Raw genomic sequence first — 21694 nt, 5'->3', positions numbered from 1 at the left:
GGGCCACTACCCAGACTAGTTTCGACCTTTATTGAGGTCTCTTCAGTGGGAGCCAGGCCTAAGTGGAGATACCAGGCAGAAGCATTAGCAAGGTCATCTCCTCCTATAGGAGCTGCCAAACAGTGTGCCACCTTTTTATTAAATTACTCTGGATTTAGAGAAAGATGTTGAAAGTTTATTTTTCACTTGGTGAGACTATAATAAATTTATTTTGATCCTTTATTCAAGTGTGTGCAAACAAAGTTTGCACCTGAAAGTATCTTCAGGACTGGGGTGGAGTGTTAGAGGCTTGCTCCACCTTTGCAAGGAGTTGCCCGGTGTTGTACCACTTTACCCCAGTCCTGAAGATACTTTCAGGTGCAAACTTTGTTTGCACACATTTGGATAAAGGATTAAACTAAATTTATTATAAGATGATATTGTCTTCTTATATATCAATTTGATTCGAATCTTCAAGACTAAGAAAAATTGATTTATTATACAATTAATATGCAATTTATTTCCCATCCTCTGCAGCCTGTACACCAACTAGTCACGTGGTTATCTATCAAATGCGTTCGCACAGTCCAAGAATACCATCTCCTTTATCTAACAGACTTGTTACCTTATCATAAAATGCAAATAAATTGCTAAAACAAGACCTACCTTTACCATCATAAAGAATACCATGTTCATCAACCCAATCTCGTATTCTATTCCTAACCAATCTCTCCAACAGTGACTTGACTACAACTGCAGTTATGGAGAGTGGTCTATAACTGGAAACTTCTGTCCTAGAACCATGCTTATGGAGTGGTATATTTTGCCTACTTTCCACTCCTTGGGAATCCTACCCACTGCAAGACTTTCATTAAATAACCAAGTCAAGGTAATAACTAACTGTTGTGCACATTCCTTAAAAATACATGGTGATATATCATCCATTCCCACAACCTTATTAACATCTCACCCAATCAACACTTGACACACCTCTGATTCTTTCACTTCCAATCTTCCTAATACTTGTCTCCCTTCTACATGTTGCACAGAATCATTTACACCATTATGATATGTGCTGATAAAATAGTCATTTAATAATTCCACTATATCCTTTGCAACAGTCTCTCTCTCTGCTGCCATAACTATCTGTCAGCATCAACTTGGCATAATTATTTTTCCTCTTGCTTGCCATATAGTAGAAGAATTCTCTTGAATTAATCTTGGCTGGATCAGTCAATCTCCTCTTATACTGCACCTTTTACTTCTTTACCATTCATGTCACTTTCCTAGCCTTCAGTTTATACTCTTCATAGATCTGATTGCCACCAACTATTTTGTTATCTACTCCATAAACTTTTCTTTTCCAACTCAGCTTGGTTGATTTCACTGTTCATATTCTATTATATTCACAAGAATACAAAATTGTTAAACACACACACACACACACACACACACACACACACACACACACACACACACACACACACACACACACACACACACACACACACACACATTTAAAAATGCTTATAAGTATTTTCTATTCTACTTTAAGTGTATTTGAATATCTCACTTTGAAAATAATTAGGAATAGTTTTTTCCATTAGAAAAGTATATTTTTCCTGAGATCATTGCTTTATTACTATGATGTCTTGGTGGAACTGTTCATTCTCTTTGCTTACCTGCATCAAAATTTTCAGATTGAAAATGAAGATAGTGGTTCTTATATTATTACTGCTGTTATTATTATTATTACTTGAGCATCTCCAGGGAGGCCTAGGACCAATTATCTGAAGCCCACTATCCATTATCACAGCGGCTATGATAATTTTGCCTGAAATGAATCACTGATAAAGCACTCACAAGCATTATTCAAGTCCACAAGCACTTGCTAATCAAACTCTCAAAAATTCCAGGGATTACCCTTTGTGCTCTCTCAGTCATGTATTAAATTTAAAAAAAAATTCATCTACATCAATCCCATAAAATTCCTTTAGTAATTTATAAGTTTTTGTGGTACCTTTCTTTTCTGCTTATCAACTATAGTACGTAACCCACAAACTTCTCATTATCTTTGTTATTTATCTCTGGATTTTCTCCACCATTTCCATCCCACTAAGAATCCAGGCAACCAGAGCTCTGCACACACTAGTACAGATGTTAATATATCAAAGCGTTACGAATAAGCCTCCTCATTTCTGCTTATTACTGTTTTCCTGGGCATCTTAGTCTGATGAGCTATTTTGACAACTTTTGCAATATGCTCTGTAAATTTTCCTTGTGCATAACCATCCCCAAATCCCTGGCATCAATTTCTGCAGAAATTGATGCCAGGGATTTGGGGATGGTTATGCAAGTTCCCAAAAGCATGTACTCTTTTCATTCCAAAGTGCATTATCTTACTGACTATGTCAAATTAAATTGGTAATAATTATCTTTTGCCCATGTAGGTAGCCTATTTAAACCATCCAGCAGGATCTCTATATCAACTATTGCTACAGCCAGTTTTGCCATCAGCAAATAATGCACTAAATTATTTCCCTATATATCACTGAAGTACACATTAAATAGGAGCAGCAAAGTACAGAGTCCTATGGCACAGTACTAGTCGTTCACCTTCTCCTAAATTCCACTCTCCCATTTTCCATAAAATACTCTATGTTGCCTGTCTATATCAGATGCTTCATATCCATCCCTTTTGCTCCAATTCAGGTAAAAAGAGTTCTATGTATCCTATCGAATGCTTTTAGTGTAGCAGTATCACTTATGTAGCCATGGATGGCTACATAAGTGATACTTATATAGCCATGGATACTTAACTGTCACCTTATTATAAGCGGTGGGTAAGGTACTAAGGCAAGATAAATCTATCACTTTGTTTATACACAAGATAATGATAGGTATATAATTTGCTACCTTTCTGTCTTGGAGCATCCTGTATGCAACAGAACTAAGCTTCTCTCTCAACCAGGATCCTACTAGAGCTGAGACAGACTTTAAACAGTCTGGTCAGAAGCACTGCCAATTCCTTTGCACATTCTTATAATACACAGGAGTCATGCTTCCTTTTACTCACCACATAGTGAAAGAAAAAACCACTGGCATTTCCTTTTGACACATTAGCTAATTTCCTCTCATATTCTAATTTTGCCTTCCTTACAATACTGTCCATCCTTCTTGCCTGTTTTTTGTACTGCAGAAGTAGCAGGTGATCAGCAAGAAATCTCCGTATAAGGAGAAGACTTACTGATCACCTTTCTCCTTATGTAACCTACACAATATTTTCTTTTTTTTTGTAGCTCTGTTTAATGATACTCGCACCTAGCTAACTTTACCTAATTTATCCTTCTGAGCCACGGATGTACACAGTCTGCTTCCCTCAAACATCCAATGACATCTCCCATAGATTGTTAACAGTTTTCCCTTTCAGATTCTTATACAAGTCAATGCTGCACATTGTCTCTTTAGATTGTCATAAATCACATGAAGTTCGACATGTGCTTCCTCTAAAATGAAAACTGCATATGTCTAGCAACTTGCCAGGTCAAGAATACACGATCACTCTCTCAGAGGCAAAGTGACATCCTCAATGTTACTATTTTCATTTTATATGGCTCACCAGCTCCTATAGCTAAAATATATCAAGTCAGTGTTTTTGTAAATATAAACTTGACGTTATTAAAATATTGACTTGATATATTTTAATTCTATCATTTCAGACTTAATTTGGTATAGTCTGCTGCTCTTCCCTTTATGCCATGATATTTGCTACAGGAATATTGATTTTTGTCTTATTATTTGCCTGTAAGCTGTGTAGGGAAGGCAGAAATGGTATCTTACAGAACAAGCTGACTTAGTGGCAGTGTGTGTGTGTGGAGTCTCATTTTCCTTGATCTTAAGATGGTTCGGATGTTCATCTATGTTGAATCCCAATATGGGTGAATTGGAAGGAAGAGCTATCAGATCCAAGAGAGCACAGATGTGAATTAATATTCTTCACATCTGTGCTCATTCACATCTGATGATATATTCCTAACATCTGGTGCTTTCAACATTTGAATAGTATATCACATCTACACTCTTTTGTGAGTGGGAACTGCATTAAAAAAAAAAAACTAAGCTTTTAAAAACCTGTAGAGAATTTAATGAGTGTGTAAACAATGTACTTATGGTACAATTTCATTATTCTATTAAATAACATGAGCACCATAACATACAACCCAACTGTATAACTGCTACATTCTAGTGATCTCCAAACAGATATTATGCTGCCTAGGAAGGAGGGGGCTAGAATGTTTTTCCTACCATGCACAAAGTATATTATATTTGATAAGAAATTACATTCCTGTTAAGCATAATATATTATTATTATTATCCTAAGAACCCATGGAGTCAAAGACTCATGTAGGAGGACCCTTTGTCATACACACGCAGCTCATCATACTGTGCTTTAAACCCATTTAAAATCTCTGCGGACACCACACTCTCAGACATGGCATTCCAATCATTCACAACTCTGCATGCAAAAACCAGCTTCTCACTCCCTTGTTCACACCCTCTTTATACAACTTCCAGGGATGATCTCTTGTTCTACCCTGATCTCCCACCATTTTATGAAAATCTCTTCAACAATGATCCTATAGCAACCCCTTACCAACTTGTATGTCTCATCATATCACACCTCTTCCTCCTATCCACTAGACTCTGTAGTGGATAGGAGGAAGAGGTGCATCTTCTCAACATTTCTTCACATTCAACATTCCAAAGATAAAAAAGTACCTTAGTCAGTTGCCTCCGGATGCTTTCCAACATCTCTTCATCCTTTTGAAAACCAGGTGAACAAATGTGTGGCCTAATCAGAGCTTTATACAATGCAACAAGAATCTCCATATTTCTACAAATCAGTGTCCTCACATCATTCCCATAATTCGTTGTGCTGTCCTCACAACTTGTGAGGGCAATGTGTCATCTAAATTTTGGATCTTTATTCACCATTGCCCCAAGATCTCTTATTTCCTCCACCTCCAACAATATATCCCTATCAAGCATAAATTCTACATCCCACCTTTGTTTCCCAAATTTTAAAACCTTACATTTTGCAACATTGAACTGGCATCCCCCCCCCCTCATGTGCACATTCACTCAATCTGTTCCGTTATCCGGACAGTTTATTGCCAACAATTCATCATGGGAAAATTTATCGGCGACAATTCATCGCTGGAAATTTAATCGTAGGGGAAAATTAATAACACGAAAATTCATCATGGATATATGTGAAAAAATAAATAAATAAAAAGTAAAAAATAAAGAAAACAATTTGTAACAGAAGGAGGCTGTATTTATTTTAAGATTCAGATTTTTATGAATTTATAAAATTGTTTGACAAAAATAATTATCTTGAATCAAGTTCTGGGAGAATAAAATGTATTGGCGACTAAGATAATTAGCAAAAAAAAATGATAGTGGATTGTTCTCCAGAGTGATACAATCTTAAGTGAAGAAATATGAAAGGATCACTTATTTACACTGGCATTAAAAACTATAATTATACAAATAAAATAAGTAGCAAAAATAAACATAACTTGTAGGTAATATAATTTAGATTCCAGTTACCATGCAAACGGCAAGCAACTGCATTTCTGGCAATAGGTAACTGAATGTAGCTACATACACGAGGTAATCTAGTTAAGTGTTCTCGTCAGCGTGAAGGATTATCGCACCTTCTAATGATAGATATAACAGTCAGCACTTGATATCCATGTTTTTTCAACAGGTGGTCTGACTCGTATCCAGAATTTGCTGGACATATATACAAGTCCTGGCCGGTTGGGAGGTTAACCCTGCGGAGGTCACGATCGAAAAAAATTGCAGCTTAGGTCACATGTATCAGAGAGATACATTCATTACTAGAATGTGCTGAAATGCAATAAAATAAATAAAAAAAAAACACTACAAATATAACACATGATGGTTTATTTATTTTCAGTTACAATATAGAAATTATTGAAAAAAGAAACAAATAAAAAAACTCAACTAAACCAATACTATACGGACATTGGAGTTTGCGGTATCTCTCGGATACAATTTACTATCAAATATCACTTTCACTTTTGCATTTGACTCTATCATTCTCATCATCGGACTCAAGTAACATTCATTGAATCTCTTCAACATCTGATGGATTATCCTGTCGATATATTTTTCCAGCCATTTTCAATGGTAAATAAAAAAAAAACAACTAAACCAATACTATACTGACATCGGAGTTCACAGTATCTCTCAGATACAATTTACTATCAAATATCACACACCTCTTCAATTTTCTAGCGAATAACACTTTCAGCGAATTTTTTCTGTGATGATTTTTTCTATAATGAATTTTCCTGGTGATAAATTTTCTTCTCGATGAATTTTCCCCTGTGATGAGTTTCCCTGCGATAATTTTCCCCCTGCAATGAATTTTCCTCTTGATGAATTTTCCTGAGATTAATTTTCCCCACGATGAATTGTCTGTGAACTAATCTGTTCAAGTCCTCTTGCAAGGCCAAAACATCTGCTCTACTTCTTATTGACCATCCCAACTTCGCATCCTCGGCAAACAACTGAATATCCCCATCCAAATATGCCCCAATATCATTAACATACAGGTTAAACAGCAATGGCCCTGAAACACACCATCAGTGACTTTCTTCTTTTGAAACATTGCTTTTCCATACACAACCTGCTGACACCTATCACAGAGTAAATCTCCAATCCAATGCACTGATCTAATATACGACCCCACCTGCTCCAGTTTGAATATAAACTTATTATTATTATTATTATTATTACATAACACCTCCAGGGAGTCCAAAGACCAATCAAGGGAGAGATTCTACACACTACAGGTTTTCATCTCCACCACTCCATCAACAGCAACTACCTTCATCATCTACACCAATGCCATCTACCACCAGCCACCACCACTAGTATATTCACAATCACAAACATCCATGCCCACAGCAAGATTCGAGCCAGCAGCCTTTTGACTGGAGAACAGATATGCTAACCACTTGGCTAACCAGGCCGGTGACTTATCATGCAGTAATCTAAGTCCAATGAAGCCGTCACCTTATTGTAATAAGCAAGTAGATTAATAAAACATGATCTCCCTTTTGCAAATCCATGCTGTCATAACCGCTCGTTCCTGGATCTATAACAAGTTTCTCTGATACCACTTATTAGATATGTCTTCTCCATACTTTCCTCAAGTCATTTCTTTTTTCTCCTTATTCATCCCATAACCTTCTTTAAATCCAACTGTTTTCTCTTGATTCCATGTCATCCCCTTCCCTTTTTTGTCTAAACACACACACACACACACACACACACACACACACACACACACACACACACACACACACACACACCCTTGAAGCATCAACCTTTCACACACTGCATTTCCCTGTCCACCCTGAGCCTTCTCATTTCCATGTTTGTCTTGCACACTTGTTCTCTTATTCTCTACATTCATGCTACCCACTTCTTCATTCATAAGCACCACTTCAATCTCTCCTTCCTGACTCTCCTGCTCTTTCTTATCACTTCTTAGTTGATGAGATTCATTCTCATCACTCATTTGAATTTCTGTACCTTTCAGCAGCAGTCCATCTAAATGACTCACACCAAAATCATTCAAATGCAAACTATCATTGAACTTATACAGTTCAATTTGTCCTTCAAACTCATTTCACACATTAACAAACTACACTCCTTTCTCCTCACACATTTCCCCTAACGTATCATTCACAACCTTTCCTATCACACTATTATCTTTTATCCTTCTCAAAACCTCCTGATATCCAATCTTACATTTTCCTTGTTCCCAGTCAAGTCATTTGTCCCTGTTACCAACCACTACCAACTCTTTTGCTCACTTACTCCTTATATCCAATGCCTCAATCACTCTATTCATTTTCTCTCCAGGAAAACAAATTTTGTGCATCTTTTCATTCATCACTCTAATAATTGAATCCCCCATACAAAGCCACTTGCAGGTCTTTCATTATCTCTTTCAAACTGATATATTGGCTGATTAATTGTAATCATTATTTGATCAGTCTACATTGTGTTTAGTAATTTGTAGCAAACAAGCATCACTATACTGGCATATGCATAATTTATAGAAATGCAGAAATTACCAAAAAAAAAGTATTGATTATAATGAAATAGCAACCTTATTATAACAAAAGAAAAAAGAAAAGAAAAAAATACATTTGACAATTGCATTAAATGTGCATACAAGAGCATTCATCAAATACAGACTTGAAAGTGCTTAATGAGAGAGAGAGAGAGAGAGAGAGAGAATGAAACAATGGCAATGTGAAGTAACAAATTTTTTAAGGCTTCTTCTCTTCCATCCTCAAGACAGGTTAAGTCTCTTGTGATAAGAGACTTTCACCCTCCTCTGTTTAAAGCAAGCTGTGTTTAAAGCTAAAATACAGAAATTACAAGCTAAGCATAACTATATATAAATAAAAATAATCTTACAAAAGATATTTGTTTTACCTCTAGAACGGGAAGGAACAGGACTCAGGAGAGATTCGTGGGTATGTTTGCAGCGATGATGCTGAGCTTCCAACGTATTAAGAACAATACTGATTAGCATGTGAACTTGTTTGTTGAGTGGTTGGTTTTCATAATGATACTATAAAAAAAAAAACTATTTAATCACAAAAAAATTTATGCTTGTTAGATAAATTTTTTCTACGCTTGGAGAAAAACTTCAGAAAATTGTAAGTGTGATATTTTTAAAAATATTAATTATTATTTATTCATTTAACTAGGCTACTGAAAAACAGCTAGAAAGTATTTCAATTTTTTTTTCAGCATATGCTTACCTGTTTAGAAACAAGTATTATAAATCAGGTGAAGCTTTATGAAAAAGGTAATCTGAGAAAAGATGTTTCAAAGAATAAAGGTTAAATAAAGGTTAAAAGAGAAAATGAGAAGCCAACTTGAAAACCAAAACTGTGTGTGAAGGGTGACCAGCCAGCAGCCACTTGTGTTTTCATGGCTTTAGTGGAAAAGTGGAAGAATGAAAGCTGGTCAAGAGAATAGATTATTATTTATTTATTATTTTTTTTATGCATAGTCTTCCATGTAATCCTTTGTATACATTTGTTACCAAAATATAAGTATTTTGCCTTATGAGTATTGCTCATTATCGGAAGAATGTGAAGATTCAGAACACCATGCAATTACTCGTAAGCCCTCCTTATTTGTCTCTAGTGATTATTTCTAAAATACCAATAAAACTTTCATGTTTTATTTAATCCTTTCATGAAATTAGTATTATTATTAACACCAGACCTTGGAGTCAAAAAAATACTCGAGGAAGATACATGTCATACAAAGTTTATTAAATGTGTTTTAAACTCATTCTATGTGCCTTGCATTCAACACACTCTCAGGCATACACTCAGCTCACCAACTACTCTCTACGGAAAGAATCTGCTCTTTACACCTTGATAAATACTTTCTATATACAGTTTCCAGGGATGGCCTCTTCTATCTATCTCTCATTCTATGAAAAATGCTTCCACGTTAACATCCACTTATCAACTTATGTCTTACTCATACCCCCCCCCTCTCTCTCTCTCTCTCTATTTATGACCATGCAAACTGCATTCTCTCAATCTGTCCAAAGTCTTCTTTGGACTTTCTAATTTATCCTCATTCCTGTGAAAATCAGGTGGGAATATGTACACAATAATCCACAAGAGAACTAATCAGGGCCATCCATATTACTGGAGGCAGGGGCCCTCCAGTAATATGGAGTTTACTCAATTCCTCCAATAGCTTCTGCTCCAATCCATCCTCTCTGATTCCCTGCACACTTGAGTTTCTCATGATGTCACACTGATGAGGAGGCAATATTGCTAACCAGATACTTCAACCATGTCTTCTATCATGTTCATCCATTAGCATTATTTCTTCTCATCATTTTTTCTTCTACTTGCCACATATTGAAAGAACTATCTAGGATTTTTCTTGGCATGATTTGCTAATTTCTGCTGATATTGCACTTCTGCTGTCCTTACCAAATAAGTCAACTTCCTTTGTTTTTTGAACTCTTTATGCAACTGAGTATTATGTATTATCATTAATCATCATGTTGCCTTCACAATGCATTCTTCCAGCATCATGCTTAATTGCTTCATTCATCCATTACACCCCTACTTTATTCAGTCTTCTGACTTTTGAAATACAATAGCACACTGATGCCATTAAATATGAGGCCCATCCAGAAAGTGAGGTCCATTTATAATTTGTTGTCAGCCTGATTGGCCGAGTGGTTAGCGTATCTGCTCTCCAGCCAAAAGGCTGCAGGCTCGAATCCCGCCATGGACATGGATGTTTGTGATTGTATTGTGAAAATACTAGTGGTGATTGTCGGCAGTAGATGGCATTGGTGTAGATGATGAAGGTAGTTGTGGTTGGTGGAGCGGTGAAGACGGAGAGTTGTAGAGTAGGTGCCCTCCCTCGTTGAGTCTTTGAACTCCCTGGAGGTGTTACATAATAATAATAATAATAATAATAATAATAATAATGTATGGGAGAGGGATTGTGCATGCATGATAGCATAGAATAACTTATTAGCTAGCTGTTGACTATTTTACTTTCATTCTGATATAGTTTGTTATCTTCTACAAATAACATATAATGAGTGCTGTGATAAAAAATCCCACCAGTTGAGAGGTTTGTCGTATGATATAGTTTTTGTTGCCAGGGAAACAACAGTGCTGCAGAAATTCACCAACAAAAGAGTGAACATGAAAATTAATTGTGGTTCCTCACTGAAGGAAAGTGATGAGCAAGATCCTTTTCGGTTCCAGAAGACGGTGGCCATAATTTTTTTGACTGACTGCCTGTTTGAATTTTTTTGCTTTTGGAGATGATGAATGCCACCATTGCATTGACTGTTGTGTTAACTCAACTTTTGTACATGAAATCCACATTTCCATAATTTTAATGATGTAAAATTTTAACCTTAGTATCTTTGCACAATGACAATGTAACATAATTAAAATATAAATAACAGAAGAATTGTATGCTATGGGGGGGGGGTCCTTTTTTTAAAATGCTTCTGTTTATTTGTATTTTAACTGTGTTCTTGTTGTCTGTTGTCATTTTACTGAAGAATGCAATACTAAGGCAAAATTTTACATCCTTAAAATAGGTTTCATGTAAGCTTTTATTTCTCTAATTTTATAGAACTGACAAGTTAAATACCTATTCTAAGACAAATTCCATTATTTTCCCCCACATTTCCACTAATGCACTATTGATATTCAATAGTACCCATAGCCAATAATAATTCTCAGTATACATTAAAACCATAATCTTGAACTTCCCTGTCTACATCACATGTCATAGGACAATGGCTTTTAATGCACGAGCATATGCACATCCATGCTTGTATTTATTTGGACAACAAAGTACAAAAAATAATTTAATGGAGCATTGCACTTTAGGTCTAGTATAGGATGCATAAAATAGTTTAGTATTTTATATTTTAACAGTCTTTTCTCTGCAGAGGTTTTCATCGCTACTTTTTTTTTTTTTTTGCAGTTATATTCTATTCTGGTTATTTCAGCCTTTAGACTTTCCTATAATTTTACTTCTTATTGCTCAGGACAATGTTTTTTATTTTTTTTTTAATTTTTCATTCAAATTAAAGAATGATTCTAAATTTACATGTAATGTGGTTTGATGTCAGAATTACACTGGTGTTCTTGTTAAACAAAATAAATAATTCCAAATGCAATATTAAGTAGTTAATTGCTAATTAATCAGAATAATCAAATATTTTTAGTAGGATACATGTCAGATATACAAATTAAAAAATTGGCAACATTGGAAATATTTATGATTTATGCATGCATAAAATGCAACATGCTATAATCAAAATTAAGCAGTTCATTTAAGGTATATATATGAAATTGTCAATTTGTATGTTTTAATACAAACCTTATAAAGAAACACAAGTGTTGCCATAAGCCAAGAATGACGTAAGTGAGCATTCAGTAACCACAGTGAATAACTCGGAGAATAGTGTTCATGTATAAATCTTTGAGGAGAAGGACAGTAAATCAGTAAAGGAAGACAAACTGAGAGCAGGATATTACCCATACCAAAATTGTAGTCCAATATCTAAAAAAATAAAAATAAATAATAAATAATAATAATAAAAAAAAGGAGAGAGGGAGATTTCTACAGCAAAATAATATATAATTTAAATCTGATACTGTAATAAAAAGTTTAAAAGGCTTCATTCTGGCATATTAAAGGTATTATGAAAAGGATATTATATAACCACTTATTTATTATAGCCAGATTCAAATTTACCAGAGAGCTTATGAGAATATAACCATCAGCAATGAAAATTCATTGGTTTGCTCTATTTAAAAAACACAAACACAAACATAATATTAATATCCTTTAACATCCTTTTTATAATAACTAGCAAATATATAGGCAGAGTTCATGTCTTTTTGTTAATGTACCTTATGTTATGAAGCTTTAAATTTATACCCTTTTTTATTATAGAATTTTATGTATGCACCTACTGAGAGTTCATTTACGATAAATATAACTTTTTGACATGGGACTGCTATGGCTGAATAGAGGGTTTTGTTCTCTTGAAGGGTTTTGTTCTCTTGAAATTTCTTTCTGATCTCTGATGAGAACCAACAAACTGAAATAGCTGTCACACCAGTGAAGCCCCTAAAGGCACTAATAAAAGGTGAATACATGTGCTCCTGTACAGAGTTCATGTCTTAACTAGTATAAATCAAGGCAACTACAATGAAAAACTTTATATTCTCATGATTATATAAATAAAATTATATTAAATAAATGGATACATAATATCCAGTTTTATAACAATTAAACTTAGTAGTTTCATTTGTACTATATATATATATTTTTACTGGCATGTCAATTAAGCACTTTTTTTATGAGAGACAAATGATAAGCAAGTATGTATGTATATAAGTATTATTAAAGCATCAGACTTCTATGGAGTCAAACAATGAAAAGAGAAACAAGTCAAACTTGTTTCTCTTTTCAGGACTTCTAATATCTTCATCTCTTTGAAAATCAGGTAACTAAATCTCTACACAGTAAACCATATGATCAAGGCCTTGTACAGTGGAACCATAACCATTTGAATCCATTCCAAATGTTGAGGACCTTGTTTCTTAACAAACTGGTAAGTCAATTTTTAGTCTATTATGTCTTCCTCTACTCTACTCTATGAAAACACTCTTTCACATTAACCTGATAAAAAACATTTGCCAACTTATATATCTAAATCATATCCTCGCCACTGCACTTCCTATCCATCAGGATATGAAAATTGAACGTATTCAATCAGCAATCATGCTCTATATTTTAAAAACTTTACATGATCTTAGTTTCTCTTTTTGGAACTTCTAATATCTTCAACTACTCTTTGAAAATCAGGTAACTAAATCTCTACACAGTAACCCATATGATCAAGGCCTTGTACAGTGGAACTATAACCATTTGAATCCATTCCAAATGTTGATGTCCTCTTTATCACTGTGTTGAATTCAAAATTCTGTAATGTGTAGCCTAAATTTCAGGTCCTTGTCTGCCTTCATTCCCAGGTCTCTTATCTCATCTCCACCTCCTTCAAGATTTTTCCCACCAAGAGAATGCATATATCACTGCCTTCCAAATTTCAAAATCTTACACTTTGCAATACTGAAGTGTCAGATGAATGTATATATCCACACAGCCAGTCTATTTAAATCCTCCTCCTGTACAGACAAATAGCAAAAAAAGAGAAAGTTAAAAAGAGCTATGAGAATTGAAGTCTTTAGGTTTTGCTCCTGATTTCTTTGCAAGTCTGCATCATCAACTATATATTTACATTTTTGCTTCTTATAATACTAATCCCAACTACCATCAAAATTAACTTAAACCAAAATATACACAAGATTACTAGTCATTCTCATCTTTAGGTTTAATGGAATGAAAACATCACAATTTAAATACAATAATCTACTGTTTATCCAACCATATCAGGAAGACAGTCTGCCATTCTGATAACCGAGTTGGATAACTGAAGTGCAGTTATATGGGTGCTGTAACAGAAGCCAATTGACATACAAGGGTTGATTAATTTTAGGATTGCTGTTTTGTTGAAGGTCAGATAAACAGTAGATTACTGTAATGAAAAGTTTTAATAGTTCCAATATTTCATATCTCTCTCTCTCTAACAGAGATGAAATATTTAATAGTGTCAATATTTCATCTCTGTTAGAGGCATCATCTGGGATATAGCATAAAAATTGTGATAATACACACAAACAAAAAGTGGAAGATGCTAGAGACTAGAAGCCTAAACTAATAAGAGGGATACCCTCTATGGGTGCTGATAGCTTACCGTGGATGTTGAGCAGGTCTACGAATTACTGTTTTCCAAATCTTGGGAAGTTTCACACAATTATATTTATTTAGATTTAGTTGGTTTTGTAAATCTGCCACTGATTCCAAAGTTTCAAATTTGTATTTGCTGTGGTGAAACATAGTAGTTTTTTTTTTTTTTTCCCTCATTGGATACTTTTCAAGGCATATTCAGTAAGATCTGGCTGACCATAGTTGTGGTGGCAGATATATTTCCTGTTTTCTTCAAAGCAAATGTCAGTAGATCTCCCAGTTTGACCATAATACGACATGTTGCAAGAGCAAGGGATCTTGTACACACATGGAACAAAGAGAGGGAAGGCAGCTGACCATTAGGAGAGTGGATAATGTCAGCCAGATTCATATGAGGTTTGAAAGCACTTTAAAGAAATCAGAGATTTCTTTCAAGTGCTGGATATTTTTCTGAGTTATTCCAGATAAAGTAAGAGCATCACTATAATCTATAAGTTGAGAGGAGGAAAAATTATTTTGTTAATCACTTTGATATTATAGCCATTGGATAGAAAGGTGTGCAAATACAGGAGAGTTCAGTCGTGAGGGAAGTCTAATTGGAACAGAGCTTGGAGGTATTCTTAAGAAGTGTTTTTATGTTATCATGCTGTTGAGGAAGGGATGTTAAAGTTTGTGTATGTTTATAGAAAATATAAATTTTCTATAAACTTTCTCAGTTTATAGAAAACTTACCCATGTGGGTAAGTTTTCTATAAACTGAGAAAGGAAGAATGCCATTGGGAAGATGTGCAATTAATCTAGAAAAGTTAACTATTGGTATTTCATTCCCCCCCCCCCCCCCCCCCACACACACAGTTAACTGGATTCTAAGGTAATGGCTGTTGAAGTGGAGGAAAAAGGAGCCTGGTGTCTGATCTATGTGGCCCATATCATCAATGTATCTTAGAACCTTAGAACAGAAAGGTTTGAGAAAAGCAGAATCAAGAACATGTTTTTCAAAATGCTTCATATTGAAATTGGTTAAGGAAGAAAATAAATAGTATGGGAGTGATTGGGAGTCAACATAATAAAACCACAAGTGGCCTAGAAGAAATGAGATGTAGTGAGAGTGGGGGGTAAGTAATAGAGAGTTGAGTAATGAAGCTGGGAGAGTCATGCTGAATAGTGTAGAGAATGAGTTCATGAGTGTGGACTTGAATGAAGTTAAGAGTGGTAAAATATATGGTGATTCTATGATTAAGGGTATGGAGAGTGGTATGCATGAGGAGTGCTTGGCTGATGGGACAATAGAAAGAGTGGCTTTAGCAATAAAGAGAGGGCATGAAGCAGACAAGATGATAGTTATGGTGGGTACGAATGACCTGAGAGGTAATATAAATCGGGTAGGAAAAGATTTAAGAACATTATTAGATACTGTGAAGAGGAAAAGTGTCAATGGGAGAATAGTGTGTGTGCTGCATCGTTTTGACAATTACGAGTTAAGTAGACGAGCAATGATAATGAATGATATGATTGCAAGAATGTGCAGAAAAAGAGGTCTGGAGTTTGTTGATGTTTGGAGTGTGTTTGATGGAAAAAGGCAGTTGTATGCTAGAGATGGACTGCATCTTAACATGGAAGGACATAAGCGATTGAAGAAGTTATTGTTTTCTGAACAGGTTGAAGTTATTGGGCAGGGAAACTAATATTGAAAAGGTTGAGTGTAAGAGAGAGAAACTTTAGCACTGATTGTGTATTTATTGATCCTTATAGGCTGAATAAATTGCAGAAGAGAGGGGATAAAAATCGGCATAGGACTACGGTAGTTAGTGACTTATATATCAGTTCTAAAGCCAGTACAAGATCTAGAGGGAATCTGCAATTTTTGTATACCAATGCTAGAAGCATTCGAAATAAGAGAGAAGAATTTTTGGCATTAGTCAGTGAAATCTCACCAAAAGTTGTAGGCATTAGTGAAACTTGGCTGTCAGCAGAAGATGTGGTCACTGGAATTGAATGTGATGGGTACAGTATTTTCAGGGAGGATAGAGAAGATAGAACAGGAGGAGGAGTACTGTTGATGATAGCTGATGTGTTGCAGCCAAAGAAAGTAGTATATCATGATGATAGACATGTGAATGAGAGTTCATTTGAGGCAGTCTGGTGCGAAATAGTGACCAATGCAACCAAATATACAGTTGGATGCTGCTATAGGCCAGGGAGTACGGGGGGAGATATTGAATTCATGCATCAGCAACTTAGTGCAATGAGTGAAGGCTTGGTGATTATTATGGGGGATTTTAATTACGGTGATATCAATTGGAAGGAGGAAATATCACGTAGCAAAAAGGAAATGGAATTCATACATCTTCTACGAGATAATTACTTGAAACAGCACGTAACTGAAGGGACACGTGGTGTGAGAGTGTTGGACCTGGTCATTGGTTCAGAGGTTATATGCATAAGTAAGGTGTCCTCGTTACCTCCAGTTGGTGAAAGCGATCATGTGGTATTGACTTGGGAGGTTGCAAAATCTGTGGATTTTTCTATTAAGAAGGGGTATGTACGGAACTACAGGTTAGGCAATTATAACAAGCTTCGGAGTGAGCTTGCAGCCATCCCATGGCAGAACATATTGCAAGGGAAAGATGTTAGCAGTGCTTGGGATAAAATCAGCGGGTATCTGAGGAAAGCAATATCAGATTGTGTCCCCATGGTTAGGAGGTCAAACAAGGCAGGAATTAGATGGATGAGCAGTAGTATCAAGCTTGAACTGCAAAAAAAGAAAATGTTATGGAGAATTTACAAGGAGAAAGGCGATCAGGACACCCATGAGCAGTACAAGGCTCAAGCTAGGAAGGTTACCAGCATAGTAAGAAAAGCTAAATCAGATTATGAGAAGACCTTAGCCAAAGAGATCAAGGGTAATCCCAAAGAGTTCTTCCGCTATGTGGCAAGTAAGAGGAAGAATGACTTCGGAAGGATAACCTTAGTGGGTGCTGATGGTATTGAGGTGACAAAATCAGATGTAATAGTCGAGTTACTGAGTGATCACTTTTCAAAAGTCTATCACCCAAGTGAGGATATCTCTATACCTACAGCAATACCAAATGTGAGAATTGAAGCTAAAGAATCAGAGGTATTAAATATATTGCAAAACTTAAATGCAAACACTGCGGTAGGCTTAGATGGAATATCAGCTCGGGTGTTGCGTGAATGTGCAAATGAATTGTCAACCCCTCTCACCTGGATATTTAACTTAAGTTTGAACTCTGGTATGGTCCCTAGGGAGTGGAAGTTAGGCAAAGTGGTTCCTTTGCATAAGGGTGGCTCTAAAACTGCGGTATTGAATTACAGACCAATCACCATCTCAGGAGTAGTGGTAAAAGTATTGGAAAAGTTGGTTAAAGACAAAATTCAAGAATGGGTGGATCAGGATATGATACTCTATAGAGGCCAACATGGTTTTGTTAAAGGTAGATCCTGCCTTAGCAATCTATTAACTATTCATAATAGAATAACATCTGAGTTGGACAAAGGAACTGGCTACACAGTGGTACTTCTGGATTTTGCTAAGGCTTTTGACAGGATACCCCATAGAACACTGTTACGCAAATTGGAGCAGATGGGAATGGATATTAAATTGGTGATATGGATAGGAGAATGGCTCAGGGAGAGATACCATAAGGTGGTGTATGGAGGAGCAGAGTCCAGAATGAGGCAGGTGACCAGTGGTGGGCCTCAGGGCTCTGTGCTTGGGCCAATGTTGTTTAATTTGTATATAAATGATATAGGAAATGGCTTAAAGGGAGATATTCAGTTGTTTGCTGATGATGCAAAGTTGTGTAGTGCAATAAAAAATCAAGCTGATGTTGAAAGTTTGCAGGAGGATTTAAATAAGCTGGTAAAATGGGCAAAAGAAAATGGATGTCAGTTCAATGTGGAAAAGTGTAAAGTCATGCATTTTGGGATTAAAAGATTACCAGCTGTGTACTACATCGATGGAAAGGTACTCCAAGAGATTGATGAGGCTAGGGACTTAGGGGTATTGGTAGATAGGGAAATGAAGTTCAGAGGACACATTGCTAAGGTGTCCAAGATTGCACATAGGATTACTTGGTTGTTGAGGAACACACTGACATCCAGAGATAAAGAGGTTATTATTCCCCTTTACAAAGCATTGATACTTCCACATTTGGATTACTGTGCTCAGGTCTGGTCACCTGGATTCCTTGGAGATGAGGAGGCTGTGGAGAGGGTTCAGAGAAGAGTGACCAAGTTGGTGAGTGATATAAAAAATGCTCCCTACATTGATAGATTGAGAGCTTGTGGATTGCAGAGATTGGTTGATAGGCGAAGAAGAGGGGATATGATAGAAACATTCAAACTAAAAGGTTTTTATAGGATTGATGCAGGGGAAATGTTTCAGCTGTGTGATAGTGATGGAAGAACAAGAGGTCATCTCTGGAAATTAAAGAAGAGTGTGGTTAACAAAGGTGTCAGAACAAGGTTTTTTGCCTGGAGGGTGGTGAATGAGTGGAATTCATTGCCTGACTTAGTTGTGAGCTCTTCATCTGTAAATGAATTCAAGAAGAGATATGACAGATATTGTTTTGCTAGTTTGGGTCTCCCGCGATGAGTCTACTGACTCCATGGAGATACCCGTAATAATAATAATAATAATAAGAACCTAAGGTATTTAAAAATGCTTCCCCCCCACCCCAAAAGCCACCAAATATAAACAGAAGATTCAGTAATGGAAAAACATGCTCTAGCATCACACACCTGATTTAATAAACTCAATGAAGATTAATTCTTAATATCTTAATTTTTAATATGATTCCACCACAGATGTCACCTGTTCTCTCTCTCCTGTAATTTTTCTCAGAACGTTTATATCAGGGATCCATAAGTTAAAACTGCTTTGAATACTGTCTTGAATACAGCTAGTTTAGCATTTTGATTAATTTCTCTGTTATTTCATATAAATTAATTTAGCTAGCTTCTTATCATACCAGCTTCGCTCAGTCTGCATCTATTTCCATATTTAATCTGCTATCTTCATTAGAAATTGTGCTAAATAGCTAAAATATTTTATTACTTTTGTAGATCTTCATACCAAATTTGTTCAGCAATTAATCAATTTAGTTAGGGAATCCTGGTGACTCGTACCAGATTTATTTAGCAGTAACACCAGTTGCTTAAAGAGCTGAGATTAATATCTCCAATTTTGATGTCAAGTTTAATGCTACTTTTGCTTCATAATATGACCCATATAGTTGATAAATAATTACCATTATTACGGGCAACTCCGAGGAGTCCTTACTCATCGAGGGAGGCCCTAAACATCATGTCAACAACTATTCAGCTTCCACACAGTATCTATCATACATTGCCTTGAACCCATTCACAGTCATGACACCCACAACACACACTGGCAATTTATTCCACTCATTCACCACTCTCCATGCAAAAAACCTAGCTCTAACACCTTTGCTAACCACACACTTGCCCAGTTTCCATGGATGTCCACTAGTCCTCCCACCACCAGACCTGTTCTGAAAAATATCTTCTGGATTAATCTTATAGTAACCCTTCAGTAATTTGAATGTCTCAATCATATCACTCCTTTTCTGCCTATCAACCAATTTCTGCAACCCACAAATCTTCAACCTCTTCTCATAAGGTTCATTCCATAGACCTGCTATCATCTTGGTCACTTGTCTCTGGATCCTCTCCACCTCTTCCCCATCGAGAAGAAACCCTGGCACCCATATCTGGGCACAGATGGGGTCTTATTAAGGCTCGATACAGAGGAACAATAACCCGTTTGTCTCTTCTTGTTAAAGAATTTTTCAGCAACCAAGTGATTTGATGAGCTGATTTAGCCACTTTTGCAGTGTGTCCCCTAAACTTCATCTCCCTATCCACCAAAATTCCCAAGACCCTGGCCTCATCAATCTCCTGGAGTACAGTTCTACTAATGTGATATACTGCTGCTAATCTTAAAAAAAAAAAAAAAAAAAAAAAAAAAAAAAAAAAAAAAATCAGCTAACGCCTTTTTATTCCCGTATACGGGAGTAGGCGAGGCCATTTAGCCCTATCTAACTTTTGGAGACTGAGTGGGCAGTTCAATCTCCACTGGTACCCAATCAGAGACAGATGGCCCAAGGCTATCACTAATTAAGCGGTATTCAGTGAAGAGAGACGGCTCAAATGTGCCGCCATCTCGTGGTCGCTAACCCTAACACAATATATTTAATGTCTGAAATAATGTGGGTTCTACGGTCGATTTTCTTGAGTTTACAGGACGAAAAACCCGAGTTTCCGGGAGGAAAAACCTGCTTGCCCGTGCCAGAGATCGACTAACTCGGGAACCGGTCGAAAAAAGGCTTAGAAAAATTTCCTCTAGTCGCCGACTAGACTCGAAACCAAGACTTCCTTCGTGCGGCCAAGCGCGATGGTGTGCAAACGCCACATCCACTGAGCTACACAGGCTCTAATCTTTTCACCCCAAAATGCATAACCTTACACATTGCCACATTAAATTGACATCCATTCTCCTTAGCCCAGTCCCCCAATCCATCCAAATCATCTTGCAAAATTTTGACATCATGTGCATTCACTATTGCTCTACCCAACTTTGCATCATCAGCAAACAAATGAATAGTTCCTCTCAGATCCTTTTTGATATCATTAATGAACAAATTAAATAGTAGTGGTCCAAGAACAGAATCATGCGGCACACCATTAGTCACAGGTCGTCTTTTGGACTCTATTCCTGAATAAAATACTCTCTGATATCTCTCTCTCTCTCTCCGTCAATCATCCTCCTATCCATCTCACCAACCCTATATCCATCCCCATATGCTGCAGTTTGCTGATTAGAATTCCATGTGGTATCCTGTCAAAGGCCTCAGCAAGGTCCAGCAGTATGACTGTAAAGTCATTACCCTTATCCAGCTCAGCCGTCACTGTGTTATAAAATGTGAACAAGTTAGTGAGGCATGATCTACCCCTTCACAAAACCATGCTGTCCCAAATACAGTATTCCGTTATCATCTATCCATTCCTGTATTCTTCTCTTGACTACTTTCTCCAAAACCTTGACAGCGACTCCTGATATGCTGATCTGTTGATAATTTGCAACAGCAGTCTTGGAACCTCCCTTATGCAGTGGTACTATTTTCCCCCTCTTTCCACCCCCTCGGGACTAACCCAGACCCAAGACTCAAATTAAACAAAATGGTCAAGGGCACTGACAATTCATTTGCCACTTTACGTA

General features: G+C 36.3%; 1 protein-coding gene across 1 annotated transcript in view; it reads right to left on the bottom strand.

The window, feature by feature from the left end:
- Nucleotides 1-21694, bottom strand: part of unc79 (UNC-79 domain-containing protein) — a 1277183-nt gene that overhangs the window by 487643 nt on the left and 767846 nt on the right. Inside the window, exons 36-37 of the mRNA XM_090395893.1 lie at nucleotides 11992-12174; nucleotides 8527-8665 (exon numbers count right to left, since the gene is read on the bottom strand). Coding sequence (XP_090252019.1) covers nucleotides 8527-8665; nucleotides 11992-12174 — 322 coding nt within the window. The remainder of the gene's footprint in view (nucleotides 1-8526; nucleotides 8666-11991; nucleotides 12175-21694) is intronic.

The sequence above is a fragment of the Typopeltis vanoorti genome, chromosome 1, assembly GCF_054136105.1.
Source record: "Typopeltis vanoorti isolate ZY-2024b chromosome 1, IOZ_Tvanoo_1.0, whole genome shotgun sequence".
NCBI lineage: Eukaryota > Metazoa > Arthropoda > Arachnida > Uropygi > Thelyphonidae > Typopeltis > Typopeltis vanoorti.
This window is presented reverse-complemented; position numbering and strand designations above follow the sequence as displayed.